The sequence below is a fragment of the Aquarana catesbeiana genome, linkage group LG02, assembly GCF_042186555.1.
Source record: "Aquarana catesbeiana isolate 2022-GZ linkage group LG02, ASM4218655v1, whole genome shotgun sequence".
Taxonomy (NCBI): domain Eukaryota; kingdom Metazoa; phylum Chordata; class Amphibia; order Anura; family Ranidae; genus Aquarana; species Aquarana catesbeiana.
Window position 1 is genome coordinate 360,057,719 of NC_133325.1, and position 17,979 is coordinate 360,075,697.

The 17,979-nt window shown below is 41.8% G+C and overlaps 1 protein-coding gene across 1 annotated transcript in view; it reads left to right on the plus strand.

Annotated features, from left to right (window-relative positions):
- The window catches only part of ANKFY1 (ankyrin repeat and FYVE domain containing 1), an 80,899-nt gene extending 72,599 nt beyond the window's left edge, over positions 1-8,300 (plus strand). Inside the window, exons 23-25 of the mRNA XM_073615047.1 lie at positions 2,221-2,367; positions 5,373-5,463; positions 7,389-8,300. Of these exons, the coding sequence (XP_073471148.1) occupies positions 2,221-2,367; positions 5,373-5,463; positions 7,389-7,521 (371 nt within the window). The 3' untranslated portion in view covers positions 7,522-8,300. The remainder of the gene's footprint in view (positions 1-2,220; positions 2,368-5,372; positions 5,464-7,388) is intronic.
- The last annotated feature ends 9,679 nt before the right edge of the window (positions 8,301-17,979 follow it).

The window sequence follows — 17,979 nt, forward strand, 5'->3', positions numbered from 1 at the left end:
AGAGGCTGAATGAAACAGAGTTCTTGGTGGAAGTACAGCTGTCAGGCTTCGCGCTGGAACATAGGCAGCAGAGGCTTCCGGTTGTAGCAAGATGGCTGAGGGTCCAATAAGCACCTCGGCTGGTTGATGTTGACCAGGTCACCAACTCAGCCTAACAACTGTACTTCCACCAAGAACAAAGCTTCAGTCAGCCGCTTACCTGCCCTTTTAACTAGTGAGTGCATTTTTATTGTCTTTTATTCTGCCAAATACACGAATCAAGGTCTGCCCTCTAAATCCTTATTCTCATAAGATGGCTATATCCTGCAGATTCAAATAACCATAGAGAGAAAAAACAAAGAAGAGGACTGGCACGCGTTCTTAAAAGGAATAGCCCTATTATTGTTTAGTAGAACTATTGCTCCCGCTACAAAATATGTTCTGTAGCACATAATTGTAAGTGTATCTTTACTTGCCTATTTCCTTTGTCCCCCTGCAAGCTACCTCAAATACCTTTTGATCCTGCCAGGAAGTGCACCTCATGCAGCATCCTGTGATGGGGAAGAGGGGCTGCAATGCTTCACCGCTGCTTCTGAATTTATAGAAGAATTTTTCCCTCGTGGGCTGTGCCGGTTTGCGCGCTAGCTAGCCTGGAATGAGAAGATGTTACAGGGGGTGTGACTGTCATCAATAATTGTTTAAAAAGTAATTTGTTAATCAGTAGTTGGTCAGTAGTGCTGCCCTCCTACTTTTGGTTGCAGTGCCTGGGGGGGGGGGGGGGGGGGGGGAATATGCAAGGCACAAATGACAGAGGATTTGGCTGACTCGAGGAAGATAAAAAGTCTGTTTCTTTTAACTTAAAACTCTTGCGTTACATAATACATGGATTTGACAACTGTTTATATTCTTACACAGGAGCCTTTAGATCAGAGGTATTGAATTAAAATTCAATGAGGTCCAGTCATTAAAATTTTCTTCTGGCCGAGGTCCAAATCTCAAGTCTGTGCTATGAACGTTTGTACACGTCTACTTTCCTTTTTTTGACGCAAGCCAAGCTCTTTGGCGCGTTTGTTACTGTTTCTTCCACACACTCTGGTAATACTCTGTAAATGTAAATTGGATGTTCCCCCTTACATTAGGTGCTCCTACCAGAGTAAATCAGTTGATAAAATGTGCCCATCAGCGCACCCCTTAACATAAAATGTGCCCATCAGAGCATCCCTTAACATAAAATATGCCCATCAGCGTGCCCCTTAAAATAAGGGGCGTGCTGATGGGCACATTTTGTTGTGCCCCTTAACATAAAATGTGCCCATCAGCGAAGGTCCCGTTAGGGGTGAACGGAACGGGGTGGAACCTTGACAGTGTGGATGTACTTCCCATACTCATCCCGATTTTCACAATGCTAGACTTGTCGTATACTGGGGAGCAAATTGCGATAACATTGGATAGACTTAATGTTTTCTTTCTTTCTCAACCACTGTTGACGTGCCCTGTAGAATCCCCCTAACATCTCTCAACCACTGACCACTTACGGTCTCTAACACAAGGGCCTCTCTCCTAGCATTCCTTCATATCGCTCAGTGATATTTTGCACCCTTCATTCGTTTTGTTAGCCTGTTGCAAATGCCTGTTTGTGCATATTAACCACCTGTACTTTTGCTTATTGCATTGTATGTCATGTACTGCTGGTTAACTTGTAAAACTCAATAAAAACTTTTTGAAAAAAATAAATAAAATGTGCCCATCAGCATGCCACTTAACAGAAAAGTGTGTCCCTGTAAATATCACACCGCATACCTTAAGGGTAGGAGCCGTATAGGTAGCAAGCTGCGGGGCATGCACATGACGTCACGCCTTAATTCGTGGCCCGGCAGGGAGTACAGCTGGGATCCGTGAGATAGTCAGCAGCAGGGGGTCAGGCGCGCACACACAACGTCATTGGTTGCTGGGACGCCCACAGTCCCAGTAACCAATGACTGCTGAGCGGCAGAGATGGGGCGTGATGGTCTGGACAGGTGCATTGCTCGGTCCATGTTTGAACCGCTATTTAATGTTGACTGCTATAGATTAACGTTAATCATACCTATATAAATTATAACTTTACATTGCATTTCATGTTTTTAGTGACATATTCTCAATGATATTTTAAGTATTAGTAAAACTTTGAGCTTTGATTTTTAATATGGTTGGTTGCCCAAACTGTGAAACGATTCTATTTGAGATGTATTATCTTCACAGTGCTTCTCTTGGCCTATGTGAAGGGAAATGCAAATCTGTGTCGAGCTATTGTGAAAGCTGGTGCTAGGCTGGGAGTGAACAATAACCAAGGCATCAACATATTCAACTATCAAGTTGCCACTAAACAGCTTCTCTTTAGACTTTTAGGTAAGTTGTTTTAAAGTGCTGTTTCAGTGTAACCGCTTCTAAGAATGCACACTTGTGGCCATGGTTGCCCACAGTGATTTTAAACTATTTGATGAGCAGCTGCACCTCTTAAGCTGGCCATTCGCTGAACAAAATTTGTATGGTCCAGCAGGGACCAACCACATTTCGATCAGTGTGTTGGCTGTTCTGCAATGTGTTAAATGTTGGCGCAGTATAAATACTGATGATAAAATAAATATACATCTTAGGTAATTTCTTGTGTCCCTGGTATTTTCTATTAGTTTACTTATGTTCAAGTAAAGGTGTTTAACGAAGTCCAGGCCAATTTAAAAATTTCTCGCCTAAATGTTAAAATCTATTTTTTTTTTTTTTGCTGGAAAACTACTTAGAATCCCCAGACATTTTCTGAAAGCAAAGGCCCTGCAGAATAAAATGGTGGTTGCAATTTTTTATGTTGCATGATATTTGCGCAGGCACTGTTTTAAAAGCCTTCACAGGTTACTAATTTAGAATTAAACGTGAGCTCTGCCTCTAGAATTATTATTCTTACTCTGACATTTGTGGCAATAGCTCATGTGTGGTGCAGTCAACGTTTACATGTGCATGTGAGAAATACGTGTGTGTTTGCATATGCACAGGAGGATGGGGATCAACTTTATTTCTATCACAAGGGTTTATCAACATCCCTTGAGATAGCATGGGCAGTGACATGTTCTTTTTATGGAGAGATCTGGGGTCTATTATCTCTGCCCTCCAAACCAAGATTGGTGTGATTGGCTGCTTCACTGGCTGATACAGTGCAGTAAACAACAAAACTGGAAGTGATGTAATAGACGTCAGTACCAGGTCACAGTGGAGGGGGGAGAAATGGAGGTTTCCCCTTCTCCTCTGTCTGCAGCCAGTCCGACCGTGTAGTGGTCCTGGGCTTTCCCGGAGAAACGGGAGAATCCAGGAACAGCAGCAGTGGAAGCCCCCTTCCAAGCCATGTAAAAGTGATTGGGTGGTTGTAGAGCCACTCAGATTACTTTTACAGTAAATCACATTGCTAGCTGCAGATTTTACCTTCAAAAGAAACACCAGAGGAAAAACAAAAAGAGAGGAAGAAAAAGAACAGTGAAAAAGAAGAGGAAAAGAAAAAAAGACCTTGGATACACCGGAGGAACCAAGATTCGTAGCAGGCGCTGGAGTCAGGGAAAAGGATATATGCATATAAGTCGCCAATGGTTCCTAAGTTTGTGCCAGCTGAAGATTTCAATACCAGGATCATGACTGTAAATGCAGCCATGATCCTGGTTTAACCACTTCACCCAAAAACATACGGGTATATTCTAAGCACTGGAAGAGGTAATGACAAGTGATTGGTTTTCTATCTTTAGTAATGCTCATTAACTACTTCCCACCCGGCCACTGCACATATACAGCCGGGTGGGCGTTTCCTCCTTGTGAGTGGACGTTCAGGAACGTCCCTCAGAAGGAGGGGGATCACGCGAGCGCGTGCCCGCGTAGTGGCACAATCCCGATGTGCTCGTGTCACCCGGACACGGCGCATCTCCGATCGGCTGAAGGGCTCTCCTCTCCTCACTCGGAAGTTGTCAGTGAGGATAGAAGAGCGGATCGCTGCAGCCAGCTGGTGATCAGTGAGTATGAGTTGTTTTTTACAGCTTTTTACACACTCATCACCAGCCCAGTGTCCCCACACATGTCCTCACACAATGTAAACATACAAGTCTCCAAAATAATGTCCCCATACACACATGTCCCCACACAGTAAAAACACTTGTCCCACATATGTAACAGTAAAATCACAGGTCCCAATGATCATCTGCACACATATGTCCGTGATCATCTGCGCACATCTGTCCGCGATCACACAAACCAATTATTATACACCTAACGGGATTTTTTTTTACCAAAGACATGTAGCAGAATACATTTTGGCTTAAATTTATGACAAAATTTGATTTTATTGGATTTCTTTTAGAATAGAAAAAAGAAAATATTTTTTTTCCAAATGTCCTCTTTTTTTCGCTTATATCGCAAAAAATAAAAAACAAAGTCATGAATTAATACCACCAAAAGAAAGCTCTATTTGTGGTAGCAAAATCATAAAAAATTCATTGGGTACAGTGTAGCATGACTGCGCAATTTTCATTGAACGTGCAAGAGCACTGAAAATTGGTCTGGAAAGGAAGGGGACAAAAGTGCCCAGTATTGAAGTGGTTAAACACCACCCCGTTTCTATCATAACCTATTTACTCCACACAGGGGTATTGGTAGATTTTGCAGTGATTTACTAAACCTTATACTTACCTGCTCGGTGCAGTGATTATGCACAGAGCCAGCCCCGACCCCCCCCCTCTTAAAAAGTCCCCCGCCGGCACTCCTGCCCCCCCCCCTCATGGAGCGCCCCCATAGCAAGTGGTTGCTTGCTTCTGAGCCAGCTTTGTTTGTCCATAAGGCATGCAGAATGTGGCTTGGCCCCTTCCCTCGCTTTTTCGTCACTAGCTGTGATTGACAGCAGCGGGAGCCATTCAGGAGAGAGAGAGCCACTGCTCTCATACACATCGCTAAATTGAGATTGGGCTCAGGTAAGTATAAGGGGGGGGGGGGGGACTGGGGGGGGGGGTAAACTGCACTCAGAAGGGGTTTTTTTTTTTGTTTTGTTTTTTAACCCTAATGCATAGAATGCATTAAGGCAAAAAGCCTTCCGCCTATAGAACCACTATAGCAGGGATATGCAATTAGCGGACCTCCCAGCTTTTGCAAAACTACAAGTCCCATCATGCCTCTGCTTCTGGGTGTCATGCTTGTGGCTGTCAGAGTCTTGCTATGCCTCGTGGGATTTGTAGTTCTGCAACAGCTGGAGGTCCGCTAATTGCATATCCCTGCACTATAGTATCAATGTGCATGTATACAAGGCCTACCCTTTCAGATATGGATCTCTGATTCTGCCTTGTCCATCATATGTTTCTCATTAGTTTATCTATGCCCACTTACTCTTCCAGATATGTTATCTCAGGAGCCCCCATGGTGTGATGGCTCTAATTGCTATGAGTGTACAGCCAAATTTGGAGTCACCACAAGAAAACATCATTGGTAAGATTTCTTCCAAACAAAGCATAGTATAGTAAAACTGCTCCAAATAATTGTTCTGGTAGGTTAATCATGAGATAGTATTATACAGAATCTCTTTCAAAGCAAATATGTGAGAAGCCTAAGATGAAAGTTTCAGCCCTTTGACTCCTAGGCTACATTCATAGCGATGTCATTTATATTGAAGCCCTGAATTAGAATGCACCTCTATAGTTAGAGAATGGCAGCTTTCATCTGTAGAATCTCACATACAGTTGCAATAAAAAGCATGTGAACCCTTTTGGAATGATATGGATTTCTGCACAAATTGGTCATAAAATGTGATCTGATCTTCATCTAAGTCACAACAATAGACAATCACAGTCTGCTTAAACTAATAACACACAAAGAATTAAATGTTACCATGTTTTTATTGAACATGCCATGTAAACATTCACAGTGCAGGTGGAAAAAGTATGTAAGTACTTGGATTTAATAACTGGTTGAACCTCCTTTGGCAGCAATAACTTCAACCAAACGTTTCCTGTAGTTGCAGATCAGACATGCACAACGGTCAGGAGTAATTCTTGACCATTCCTCATTACAGAACTGTTTCAGTTCAGCAATATTCTTGGGATGTCTGGTGTGAATCGCTTTCTTGAGGTCATGCCACAGCATCTCAATCGGGTTGAGGTCAGGACACTCCAGAAGGTGTATTTTCTTCTGTTTAAGCCATTCTATGCTTTGGGTCGTTGTCCTGTTGCAACACCCATCTTTTGTCGAGCTTCAGCTAGTGGACAGATGGCCTTAAGTTCTCCTGCAAAATGTCTTGATAAACTTGGGAAATAATTTTTCCTTCGATGATGGCAATCTGTCCAGTCCCTGACGCAGCAAAGCAGCCCCAAACCATGATGCCCCCACCACCATACTTCACAGTTGGGATGAGGTTTTAATGATGGTGTGCTGTGCCTCTTTTTCTCCACACATAGTGTTGTGTGTTTCTTCCAAACAACTCAACTTTGGTTTCATCTGTCCACAGAATATTTTGCCAGTACTGCTGTGGAACATCCAGGTGCTCTTGTGCAAACTGTAAACGTGCAGCAATGTTTTTTTTTTTGGACAGCAGTGGCTTCCTCTGTGGTATCTACCCATGAAATCCTTTCTTGTTTAGTGTTTTACGTATCGTAGATTCGCTAACAGGGATGTTAGCATATGCCAGAGACTTTTGTAAGTCTTTAGCTGACACTCTAGGATTCTTCTTCACCTCATTAAGCGGTCTGCGCTGTGCTCTTGCAGTCATCTTTACAGGACGCCCACTCCTAGGGAGAGTAGCAGCAGTGCTGAACTTTCCATTTATAGACAATTTGTCTTACCACGGACTGATGAACAGCAAGGCTTTTGGAGATACTTTTTATAACCCTTTCCAGCTTTATGCAAGTCAACAATTCTTTATCGTAGGTCTTCTGAGAGCTCTTTTGTGCAAGGCATCATTCACATCAGGCAAAGCAAACCCAGAACTGGTGTGTGTGTTTTTTATAGGCCAGGGCAGCTGTAACCAACATCTCCAAACTCATCTCATTGATTGGACTCCAGTTGGCAGACACCACACTCCAATTAGCTCTTGGAGATCTCATTATTTTAGGGGTCACATACTTTTTCCACCTGCACTGTGACTGTTTACATGGTGTGTTCAATAAAAACATGGTAACATTTAATTCTTTGTGTGTTAATAGTTTAAGCAGACTGTGATTGTCTATTGTTGTGACTTAGATGAAGATCAGATCACATTTTATGACCAATTTGTGCAGAAATCCATATCATTCCAAAAGGGTTCACATACTTTTTATTGCAACTGTATATTAGTTGCTTGGTTTGTAGATTCTTTTTAATGGTAATGCTTGTGTATGGCTGAAATTAATGATAATAATTTGTGTTTTTTCTCCCGGCAGTCGACATTGTGGACGGCTTCTATGTCACAAGTGCTCAACTAAAGAAATTCCTATTATCAAGTTTGACTTAAATAAACCAGTTCGGGTTTGCAACATATGCTTCGATGTGTTGACTCTAGGTGGAGTTTCTTAGTACATTTGGTTGCAAACAAATTGCTTTGTGAAGGAAGGCAGCTTTCTCCAAAGACTGTTGAGAGTTGAGCTGCAGATGTTTGCACTTCATCAAGGACCATATCATGATATATTCCAGTAAAAACAATTTGATTGTACCTGTATAGGCTTTATTAGATACTAACTGGACGCTGTCTTTTTAAGTCCGTGCTTAATGTGTACTAGTTTGGAAAAAGGCAACCTTGATAAAGTCTTGACAGAAGACCAAGGCATGGGATCGAGGCTCGAGTCACTCGCTAGCCCAGACTCCTCCCCTTCCATTGACATTGTCTTCAAATCATGTCCATCACTTGTAAAGTTCTGTACTGTACCCCTGACTTCAGGTGGAGAATCTGTAAGGAGCATTTTGTATTACAGGGTTCAGTTTCGAAGAAAGCCAATTAAATTGTGGCCTTACAATATAAGCTTTATAACCAACACTATATTGAAAATCTTTGTAGCACTTTCCTCATTCAGTATACCCATCTCATCCAGAGCACGCCATTCATATAAATATTTGGGTTTCAGTTTACTTGCTTCCAGCAAATAGGTCAGTATAGTTCTGCATCATTATTATAATTTTACTTAGCATCTGTTATTCCCAACCACGCACACATATTTTTCTCATCTGATCAGATTACAAAGTGCTTTGTGTCATAGAACCTAACACTTGTGAAATTGTTTAAACACTAACACCTAAGGAAAAAAAATGTTGAGCCTAATCATTTGATATACAAAAAAATAAATATCCAAGCTGCGTGGCTGCATTGTATGTTTTACATTTTGTTTATTGAATACACTGGTTTTTAGGCTTTCAAATGTTAAATGTCCTGCTCCAAACAGTTATTTTGGATGGAGGCTGTTTAGAACAGACTAAATGTAACATAGTACTGACTTTTAACTAAAAGATTTGGTTGACACCAGTGTTGAAGGGCTGTGCTCTCAAAAAGTTGGATTTTCAGTGCTGTTTCTTTCCAGTTAGGCAGTCCCGGGGAAAATGCATTTCTAAAATGGTGTCATGAACAGCATAATAACCCCTCACCATAATGCCCCCTCCACCAAATGTTTTGGACCAGTACACAATGCAAGGTCCATAAAGACATGGATGAGCGATTTTGAGGTGGAGGAACTTGACTGGCCTGCAGAGTTCTGACCTCAACTCGAAAGAACACCTTTGGGATGAATTTGAGCGGAGACTGCGAGCCAGGCCTTCTCGTTCACATCAGTGCCTAACCTCACAAATGCGCTTCTGGAAGAGTGGTCAAACTACGTAAATTCCTATAGACACACTCCTAAATCTTGTGTCCGGCCCTTCCAGAAGATTTGAAGCTGTTATAGCTTATAGCCTACCCAGTATTGAACCCTATGGACAAGGACGCCAATAAAGTGTCCCAATACTTTTGGTAATATAGTGTTTATAAAAATATATAAATGATGGTGCTGAATCTACCACCCCAATTCCAAAGAAGTTGGAACACTGTAAAATGTACATAAAATAGAATGCAATGATCTGCAAATCTCATAAACCCCATATTTTATTCACAATAGAAAACATATTAAATGTTTAAACTGAGCAAAATTTACCATTTCAAGAAAAAAAATAGGTAATTGTGAAATTGATAACACTAATATGTCTCAAAAAAGTTGAGATGGTACCATGTTTACGACAGTGTATCGTCCCCTCTTCTTGTAACAACACTCTGTAAACGTCTAGGAACTAAGGAGACCGGTTGCTGGAGTTTTTAAAGAGAAAGTTTGTTCTATTCGTGCCAGATATAGGATTCTAACTTCTCAGCAGTCCTGGGTCTTCTATGTTGTATTTTGTGTTTCAAGATGCACCAAATATTTTCAATTGGTGAAATGTCTGCACTGTAGGCAGGCCAGTTAAGCACCCAGACTCTTCTAATATGAAGCCATGCTGTTGTCATAGATGCAGTATGTGGTTTAGCATTGTCAAGCTGAATTATGCAAGGTCTTCCTTGAAAAAGACATTGTCTGGATGGGTACATATGCTGCTCTAAAACGTGGATATATCTTTCAGCATTGATGGTGCCTTTCCACGTGTGCAAGCCGCCCATTCAGTATGTACTAATGCGCTGATACCAAGACAGAAGGTCCTTCTCCTCTTTAGCCCGGAGGACGCAGAACTCATGGCTAACAAGAAGAAAGTAAAATTTTGATTCGTCTGAGCACTGAACAGTTTTCCACTTTGCAACAGACCATTTTAAATGAACTTTGGCTTAGGGAAGATGGCAGTATTTCTGAAACATGGTCAGATATGGCTGCTTCTTTGCATGATAGAGCTTTATCTTTCATTTTTGGATGACACGGCAAACTGTGTTCACAGACTGTGTCCTGAGCCCATGCACTGATGTCCATCACAGAATCTTGTCCGTTTTTAACCACTTCAGCCCTGGAAGATTTGGCTGCTCAATGACCAGGCTAATTTTTTCAATTCGGCACTGCGTCCCTTTAACTGACAATTGCGCGGTCGTGCGACGCTGTACCCAAACAAAATTGACGTCCTTTTTCTCCCACAACTAGAGCTTTCTTTTGGTGGTATTTGATGAAAAAAAAAAACACAATATTTTGTACTTTTTGCTATAATAAATATCCCCAGTTTTTTTAAAAAAAAGCAAATTTTTTCCGATATGTATTTTCTACATATTTTTGGTAATAAAAATCGCAATAAGCGTACATTGATTGGTTTGCACAAAAGTTATAGCGTCTACAAAATAAAGAATAGATTTATGGAATTTTTATTTATTTTTTTTACCAGTAATGGCGGCGATCTGAGATTTGATTTTTTTTTTTTTTTTTTTTTTTTTTTTTTTATCGGGACTGCGACACGGCGGACACATCGGACACTTTTGCCACATTTTTTAAACCACTGACAATTATACAGCGATCAGTGCTATAAAAATGCACTGATTACTGTGTAAATGTCACTGGTAGGTAACGGGTTAACTGTGTTCCCTGACTGTGTGTTCTGTGGGGGGAGGGGCTGATTATAGGAGATGACAGATCGTGGTTCCTAGCTATTAGGAACTCATGATCTGCCTCTCCTCACAGAACAGGTATTTGTATTTCTCGGTAGCCTCCCAGTATGGCGTATCCGGCTCCACTGGTGTGTGTCACTAGTCTGGAATCGGAGTCCCCCTAGTGTCCCTGGTGTGTCTGCATCCAGTAAACCTCGCAACGGGGCATGGGGAGATGTAAAGAGGGATGCACGATAGTGTAGTATTTCCAAATGTTAATTGACAAAACAGTAAAAGTAAAATCAAGGTACTCACAATAAGAGGTATCAAACAGGCATATAACAAACGAGCCGCAAGCTCGCCCACGTCCCTTCCGGTGCCTCGTGTTCCCAAAACGTGTTCTATGGGGTTTATTTAATAAAATGTGAAAGTGCAACTCTGCATGGAAACCAATCAGTGTCCGGGTTTTATTGCCAAAGCTTAATTGAACAAACTAACTTTATAAGCTGATTGGCTGCCATGCACAGCTTCACCAGATTCTGAGTGCTCCCGTTTTAGTAAATCTACCCCTATGAATCTGTACAATGCTCCTTTGTATAACCAGTCATGCTACTGACCTGTTGCCAATTAGCCTTACTAGTTGCAAAATGTACTTCCAGCTCTTCCTTATTAGTATCACTTACTTCGCCAGCTTTTTGTTGCCCTGTCCCAGTGTTTGAGACATTTTGCTGCCATCAGTTTCAAAAGTACCTTCTTTCTTTCTTTTAAGTTGTACGCTATTTTCAGTTTACATTTTTGATATTTTTTCTATTGTGAATATGGGTTTATGATCTATCTAGATGATGTAAACCAAATGACCCATATGAACATATGTTGCCAGCACTACAAAATATCTAAGCAAGTGATGCACTTTACTTTCACTGGCAGAGCCATTTTTTAATTTCTTGCACACACATTAAAATACACATTTTAAAGCCCAACTCCAGGAAATTTGAACATTTCTTATTGCAGTTGTGCTTTCTCCAAACTTCAAGGGTTAACGGTTTACTCTTGGGAAGAGTAAAAGCACTTTTATGCCCCCCTAAAGCTAAGTGAGCAGTCAATCCTTGCAACGTGGGCACAGCTCCACTGCAAGGGAGAATTTTCAAGTATCCTAAAGATGGGCTTTTAAAGCCTAGAGATTATTTAACCCTCCCCCCACCACTGGTACATGATATATTTTCTGAAAGCAAGGACCCTGTAGAATAAAATGGTGACAGTTGCACCTTCACAGAGCTGTTGAAGTGATTGGGTGGCTTTATAGCCATGTGTGTTTGTACTGCAAAGCCAACAGCTCAAGCTGGCGATACATGGTTCATTTTTTTTTTTTTTCCATTCAGCAAGTTGGCTGAACAAAACACCTGAACCGATTACCTGAACCAACCTAAATCGGTGTATATTATTTAGCCTGTGTGAAAGTTTTGTCTACAAACTATAGTATATACTAGGGATTGAGCTGGACATTTTATAGATAGGCAACTCCTATCCTCATATTGATTAGTGGTTCCAAATTAATAACTACTGCAGTAGGGAACAGACACAAAAGATACACTCAGCATCTTTCCAAATAACTGTTCTGCTTTATTATGGTGCAATTGAAGGTTTTTATACACATGATTACGTAGGTATCACATTAATATTACAATTGTACGTTTATGGTAACAAGGGGCGTTACATAGGCAGGCTAATTCTAATCAGGACTTGAAAGAATGTAAACATGTAATGAAAACATTATTAGTGCCGTGTGCACAATGAGGACAGTGTGCAATACATACAAAGTAGAATACAATTATATACAGAACTTATACATTTCCATTACAGTCTCCTCTCTTTTGATCAATATTTTGATCACTAACCATACCTGCTATCACCTTTAACCTGGAACCTCCACACGCTTAGGTGGAAAGTAGTCCTGGCCAAAGAGGCAAAAACTTAATTGTGGAGAAAATAATAGCTGAGCAGCTTTTTTCATTACAAAATGGCTTTTCATTGTGAAAAACAAATGATTGATAAGTCATATTTACAGAGTACTGGCTGTACACTCCTGTGGCCAGAATGGCCTTCTAGCTGAATTGTGGGCACGCTGACTTATCAGCATATGTAGACACAGACAATTCTACATAAAATGGAAGACGTACAAAAGACAAATATGATTTCAACATGGCTAAACTACTTTTCAAATCACATTATATATATATATATATATATATATATATATATATATCCCTCACAATTAAAGTAATTGAATCAAAAAGTACCCTAGACTGATCGCAAGAGGGAAACAAATCAAACACCGAGATTTCTTTAATTTAGTCATTTTTGCAGTGTCTGGTGTGGATCCAGGTGACTTTTCCTTCAAGTTTTGCACAACTTGTAAGTGAAATTGATGCTGTATTGAGTCTCCAAACATTTCCATATATATATATATATATATATATATATATATATATATATATATATATATAATGTCTCTTAACAATCCACAAGTCACCTGGCTTTAGTTTTAAATCCTTCCAAACTTTTAGGATCTGGAATTGGGTAGAAAACACATAAATGAGTTTGTCAAAAACCTTAAAAGATCAGCAACATTCTGTGAGATCTGAATGGAGGACTTCAGCTGCTGAGACAAAATATAAGCAAGTGAGTAACACACTCCCAAACCAAATCCCATAGGGAGAGAGTCCAACATCCCCTTAGGGGCTTGATAAATTATAAGAAAACATTCAGGCAAAAGTTTTCTAGTTTCTTACTCTACTTTGTCCGCTACATTGTAGACAGTAGTGAGTGTAAAAATGAAACCTCAAAATTTCTAGTAAGGACTCTCCTATAAAAATGGTTTCCTCTGTTACTGTCTGTAGATTCTGGCACTCTGTACTTACAAACTACTTCTGATAACAATTTTTACTGTGGCCTTTGCAGTAGCATTTGGCATTAGACATCCAGAAAACGTGTCCATACAGACAAAATGCATACTCGTAAGATCCTGACTTGGGCATCTGGATATATCTTTTTGTAATCTCTGAAAGGGATGTTCAGGTTTTGGTAACACCATTGGTAACAGGTAAAACAAGAAGTGGTATGTTATAAAAACAACTGTGGTGAACCCTGGCTCTATCCAACGCTCATTTGCTAAGGCAGCCATAACTGCTTGTGACTGATGACACGGTCCATGTGTCAAGCTGGAGGGAAAAGAGTGGCTGGCAGACATAAATAATCATCTTTTCCAAATTCCTGTTTCATAAGAAGTTGCCCCCTGAGGACCACTTGTTCTCTTTTTGGGGTCGTTGAAGTTGAATTATTAATCCCAGCTATACTGGGCCAGAATTAGGGTGGAATCTGTGAGTTGCACAGAGCCAGCAAGTGTCCGGGGCTGTAAATGCAGCATCCTTAGTCGCCTGGTCTGCTTCCATGTGTGAGTTTTAATGTTAGTATGGCTACCTCAGCAAGAACCTGGTAGGCTGAAACCAGCCAATAAAATTAACTTGACATGTTTGATTGGTTTACCTCCCGAAGTAAAAACAAACTTCTGGCCCTTCAAATGGAACCAAAAGCTCTCTATATCTCGACTATCTTTATAAATATACACTTTTTTTTATAGCTCACAGGCTTTGCTAAAACATGGAGCTTTGCTTCTTAAAGCTGGGGAAAAAGGATCCAATTACTCTAAATACACAGTATCCCTCTGGGTGATAAACTGCATACTCAGTATGGGTATTGCCATCCTCAGTATAAATCCGCGATCAAATCTACAAAAAATGTAATATCTGGGTCTTCAGGGATTTTAAGAAGACTTACTCGTCCGATCAGGGAGAGTGGCAAATGTCTCCAAGCATCCAGCTGTGTTTTAACCTTGGTCAAAAGTGGGAGTAGATTAAAGTGGTTGTAAACCCTTACAGACCACTTTGACCTACAGGTAAGCCTAGATTAAGGCTTACCTGTAGGTCCAAGAAATATCTCCTAAACCTACACGGTTTAGGAGATATTTGCAAAAAGACAGGCACCGATGCGCTGTAGACAGCGGCGCACTGAGCATGCTGCTGCTAATGGCGATATGCCGTTAGTGGTGGCTTGCATGCGCGGGAGTGACATCATCGTGGCTCCGGCCAATCACAGCGCCGGAGCCATGATACCCGGAAAGAAGATGGACGCTCCGTATCAGAGGGGACAGCAGTGACATCGCAGGCTCCTGTGTCAGGTAAGTGACACATGATGGTAGCCCGTTATGCTTTACCTTTGCAGGGAAACAAAGAGGAAGTAAACCCATTAGGGTTTACTTCCTCTTTAAGGGACATTAAATCGCCTACTCTAGGGGATATACGTATGCCCAGGTATTTGAATTCAGGTACCCAAGCAATGGGAACTGTTTTTGTGGCCTGGGCACCTGTGTCAATGGCCATCACATTGGATTTTTCCCAGTTCACTCGTAGCCCTGAGAACCGGGCAAAATTACCTAGGATCTCGAATGCCGCTTCTAATGATGGTCCAGCGTCTTGTAAAAAGAGAAGCATGTTGTCTGCGTACAATGCAATGCATTCACATCTACCACCCACCTCTAGTGCCTTCACATCAGGTGACTATCGCAAAGCTATAGCCAGGGGTTCGATCGCCAGAGCAAATCAAGATGGTGAAAGCGTGCACCCCTGACGCATACACCTACCCACCACCAATTGGGGGGAAACCGATGTGCCAATCTTAATAGCCGCCTTGGGTTCACTATAAAGTAGTGAGATCCATGTCAGAAAAACATCCCCAAAGCCGATATGACGCAGCACTGCCAACATATAATTCCAGTCCACGAAATCAAAGGCTTTAGCCATGTCAAGTGATACCACCACCCTAGCCCCGGGATTGGCATGGTCAATTTGTAGGTGTGCGAACAGCCTGCGCAGGTTGGTGTCTGTAGACTTCTGGGGGATGAATCCCGTCTGGTCTATGCCCACCAAGGTAGCAATAACCTTTGACAATCTTGTGGCCAGTATCTTTGTCAGAATTTTGAGGTCCTGATTCAACAGTGCTATAGGTCTATATGAGGAACAAGACAGAGGATCCTTACCCGGTTTAGGCAAAATAATCATTTGTGCCTCTAACATAGATTCAGGGAGATATTTATGCTCTAAGCAGAAAAGAAATAGGTCTCTAAGTCTTGAAACCAGTGCCTCTAAATGTAATCTATACCATTCAATGCAAAGGCCGTCTGGTTCCGGGGATTTGTGAGGAGGGAAGGTTCTGATAACCGTTTCAATCTCTTTTTCTGTTATTGCAGCCTCCAGACTATTCCTATCTGTTTCAGACAGAACAGTAATATTCAGAAACGATAGTAATGTTTCTAAGTCCTGTTCGCTATAGGCTAGTATAGGGACATATAATGCTCTGTAGTAGTCCACAAACGTGTCCATAATGTCGGTTGGGTCTGTGAGGACGTCCCCCTGGGTATTTTTAATGCACGGTATATTTGTCTGTACTCTCTGTTCTGCCACTAGAATAGCCAGAAATTTCCCATTCTTGTCACCTTGTTTGAAAATGGACTCAGCCCTTTTTCGTCCAAGAGGTATGTGTCAGTTCAGTGAAGTGCAGCGCTAAAATGCTGCGAGCCTCCAACAGTTCTGTATATGTAACATCTGACTGATTATTGGCATGTGCAAGCTCACATGTCCTTTCCTTGTCTTGTAATTCTTGTGTTACTATTGTGAACCCTCCGTTCCTGTTTAATGGCTGATATATACTGCGCTCGCATGCATGCCTTAAAGGCGTCCCACACAATAGGAAGAGTGGCCAAAGTGAGATTGTCCTCCCAATAGCCAGAAAAATGTGGCGCCACCTGCGAGGACGCTGACTCCACTTCCAACAATCCCGGATCCAACCTCCCCTAAGCTGTGAGGGCAGTTCAATGTGAACAGACAGCAGTGTATTATCCGACAGACTGCCAGCTGAATAATTTGCACCCCCCCACCAACTGCAGCATTGGCAAAGGCCAAATCAATCCTCAAGGAGGATCTATGGGTTTTGGATAAGTGTGAGAAGCTTCTTGTGGTGGGGTTTTTCCATCTCCACAGTTCTGTCAAGGAGGCCGTAGCCGCCCAGTCAGAAAGATCGGCCGATGCCACTCTGGACACATTGGATGAGTCCAGGGTGGCACATAATATGGCATTAAAATCCCCAGCTACAATAAGAGGGAGGTGCATATATGGAGCTAGCTTACCAATGAGGTGATATAACACCTGAACCTGGAATGGGGGAGGGACATAAAGGTTCCCCAACACCATCTTATGCATACAAATATCAGCAATATAATCAGATACCGACCCCGGTTCCGAGATGACTTGATGGATGGTTTTAATCAGCCTTGCTGATTAAAATAGTTATCCCTCTTGCATAGGTGGAGTGCGAGGCATGCAGTGCACGCTGAATCCAGGCTCTGCGCAAGGCCTGCACCCTGTTCCCATCCGAGTGCATCTCTTGTAAAAACACCACATGTGGTTTAAGCGGCTTTAGGTATTGGAACATCAAGGCTCGACGAAATTTGTAATTTTAAGCCTCGGACGTTCCAAGACACCAGATTAATAGTTGACCCCACCATAATCATACATCAGCACAGTATAAGTCATACAGGGTACTAGCATTATAGGTAAAGGTGACCAGGAGACCTTTACAGGTCGTATGGAGGTCAGTGTATGTAACCAAGGGCCCAGTATGGAGCGTTGCACATGCCCTGTAAACAAGTCCCCAAACCCCTGTAACTCCCTGCTGCGGTGTAAAAAAACTGGAACAACATATACACGCAACTTATTTCCAAAACTAGTCCATAAAAAAAAGATACGAAAGCGTGACCACATACTAGGTCCAAAACCCAACAAAAGAAAAAAATGCCAAAAAAAAAAAAATGTCCCTGAGTCAGTCAGTCTGGAAGAGTAAAGTATCTGTGCCTCTGTTGCTCCGTGCCTCTGAGACAGATACTCGGTAGACCCCCCATTTGGGGAGTGTGAGATCCCTCCATCCTCCAGGAAATGTTTGTTCCTTACAGGCAAAATAATTTGAGGGCCTTGGGGTGCAGTCTAGGCTGGATAAGCATGTCTGCAGAACCGAAGAAAGTACGTGAGGATCTCAGTCTCCCAGCCCCCCCCTCTCTGAACAGGAGATTCAAAAACAGTCAAACAATTGCCACGGCCCTTTACTCCTTGGTGTGAAACCCGCAGTCTGCTGGGGTACAACATGCTGTATTTGATATCTTTTTCTCTAAGTTGGCATCTCACATCATTAAAGAATCTGCGTCGCTTCTGAACTTCAGCCAAGAAGTCTGGGAAAAACATCACCTTAATATTTTTATATGGTAGTTCTGGGTGCTTCCAGGCTTCAGCTAATATCTCTATCACGGTAATTTAGGAACCGTACCAGGAACGGTCTCGGCGGGGCTCCCTCAAGGCGAC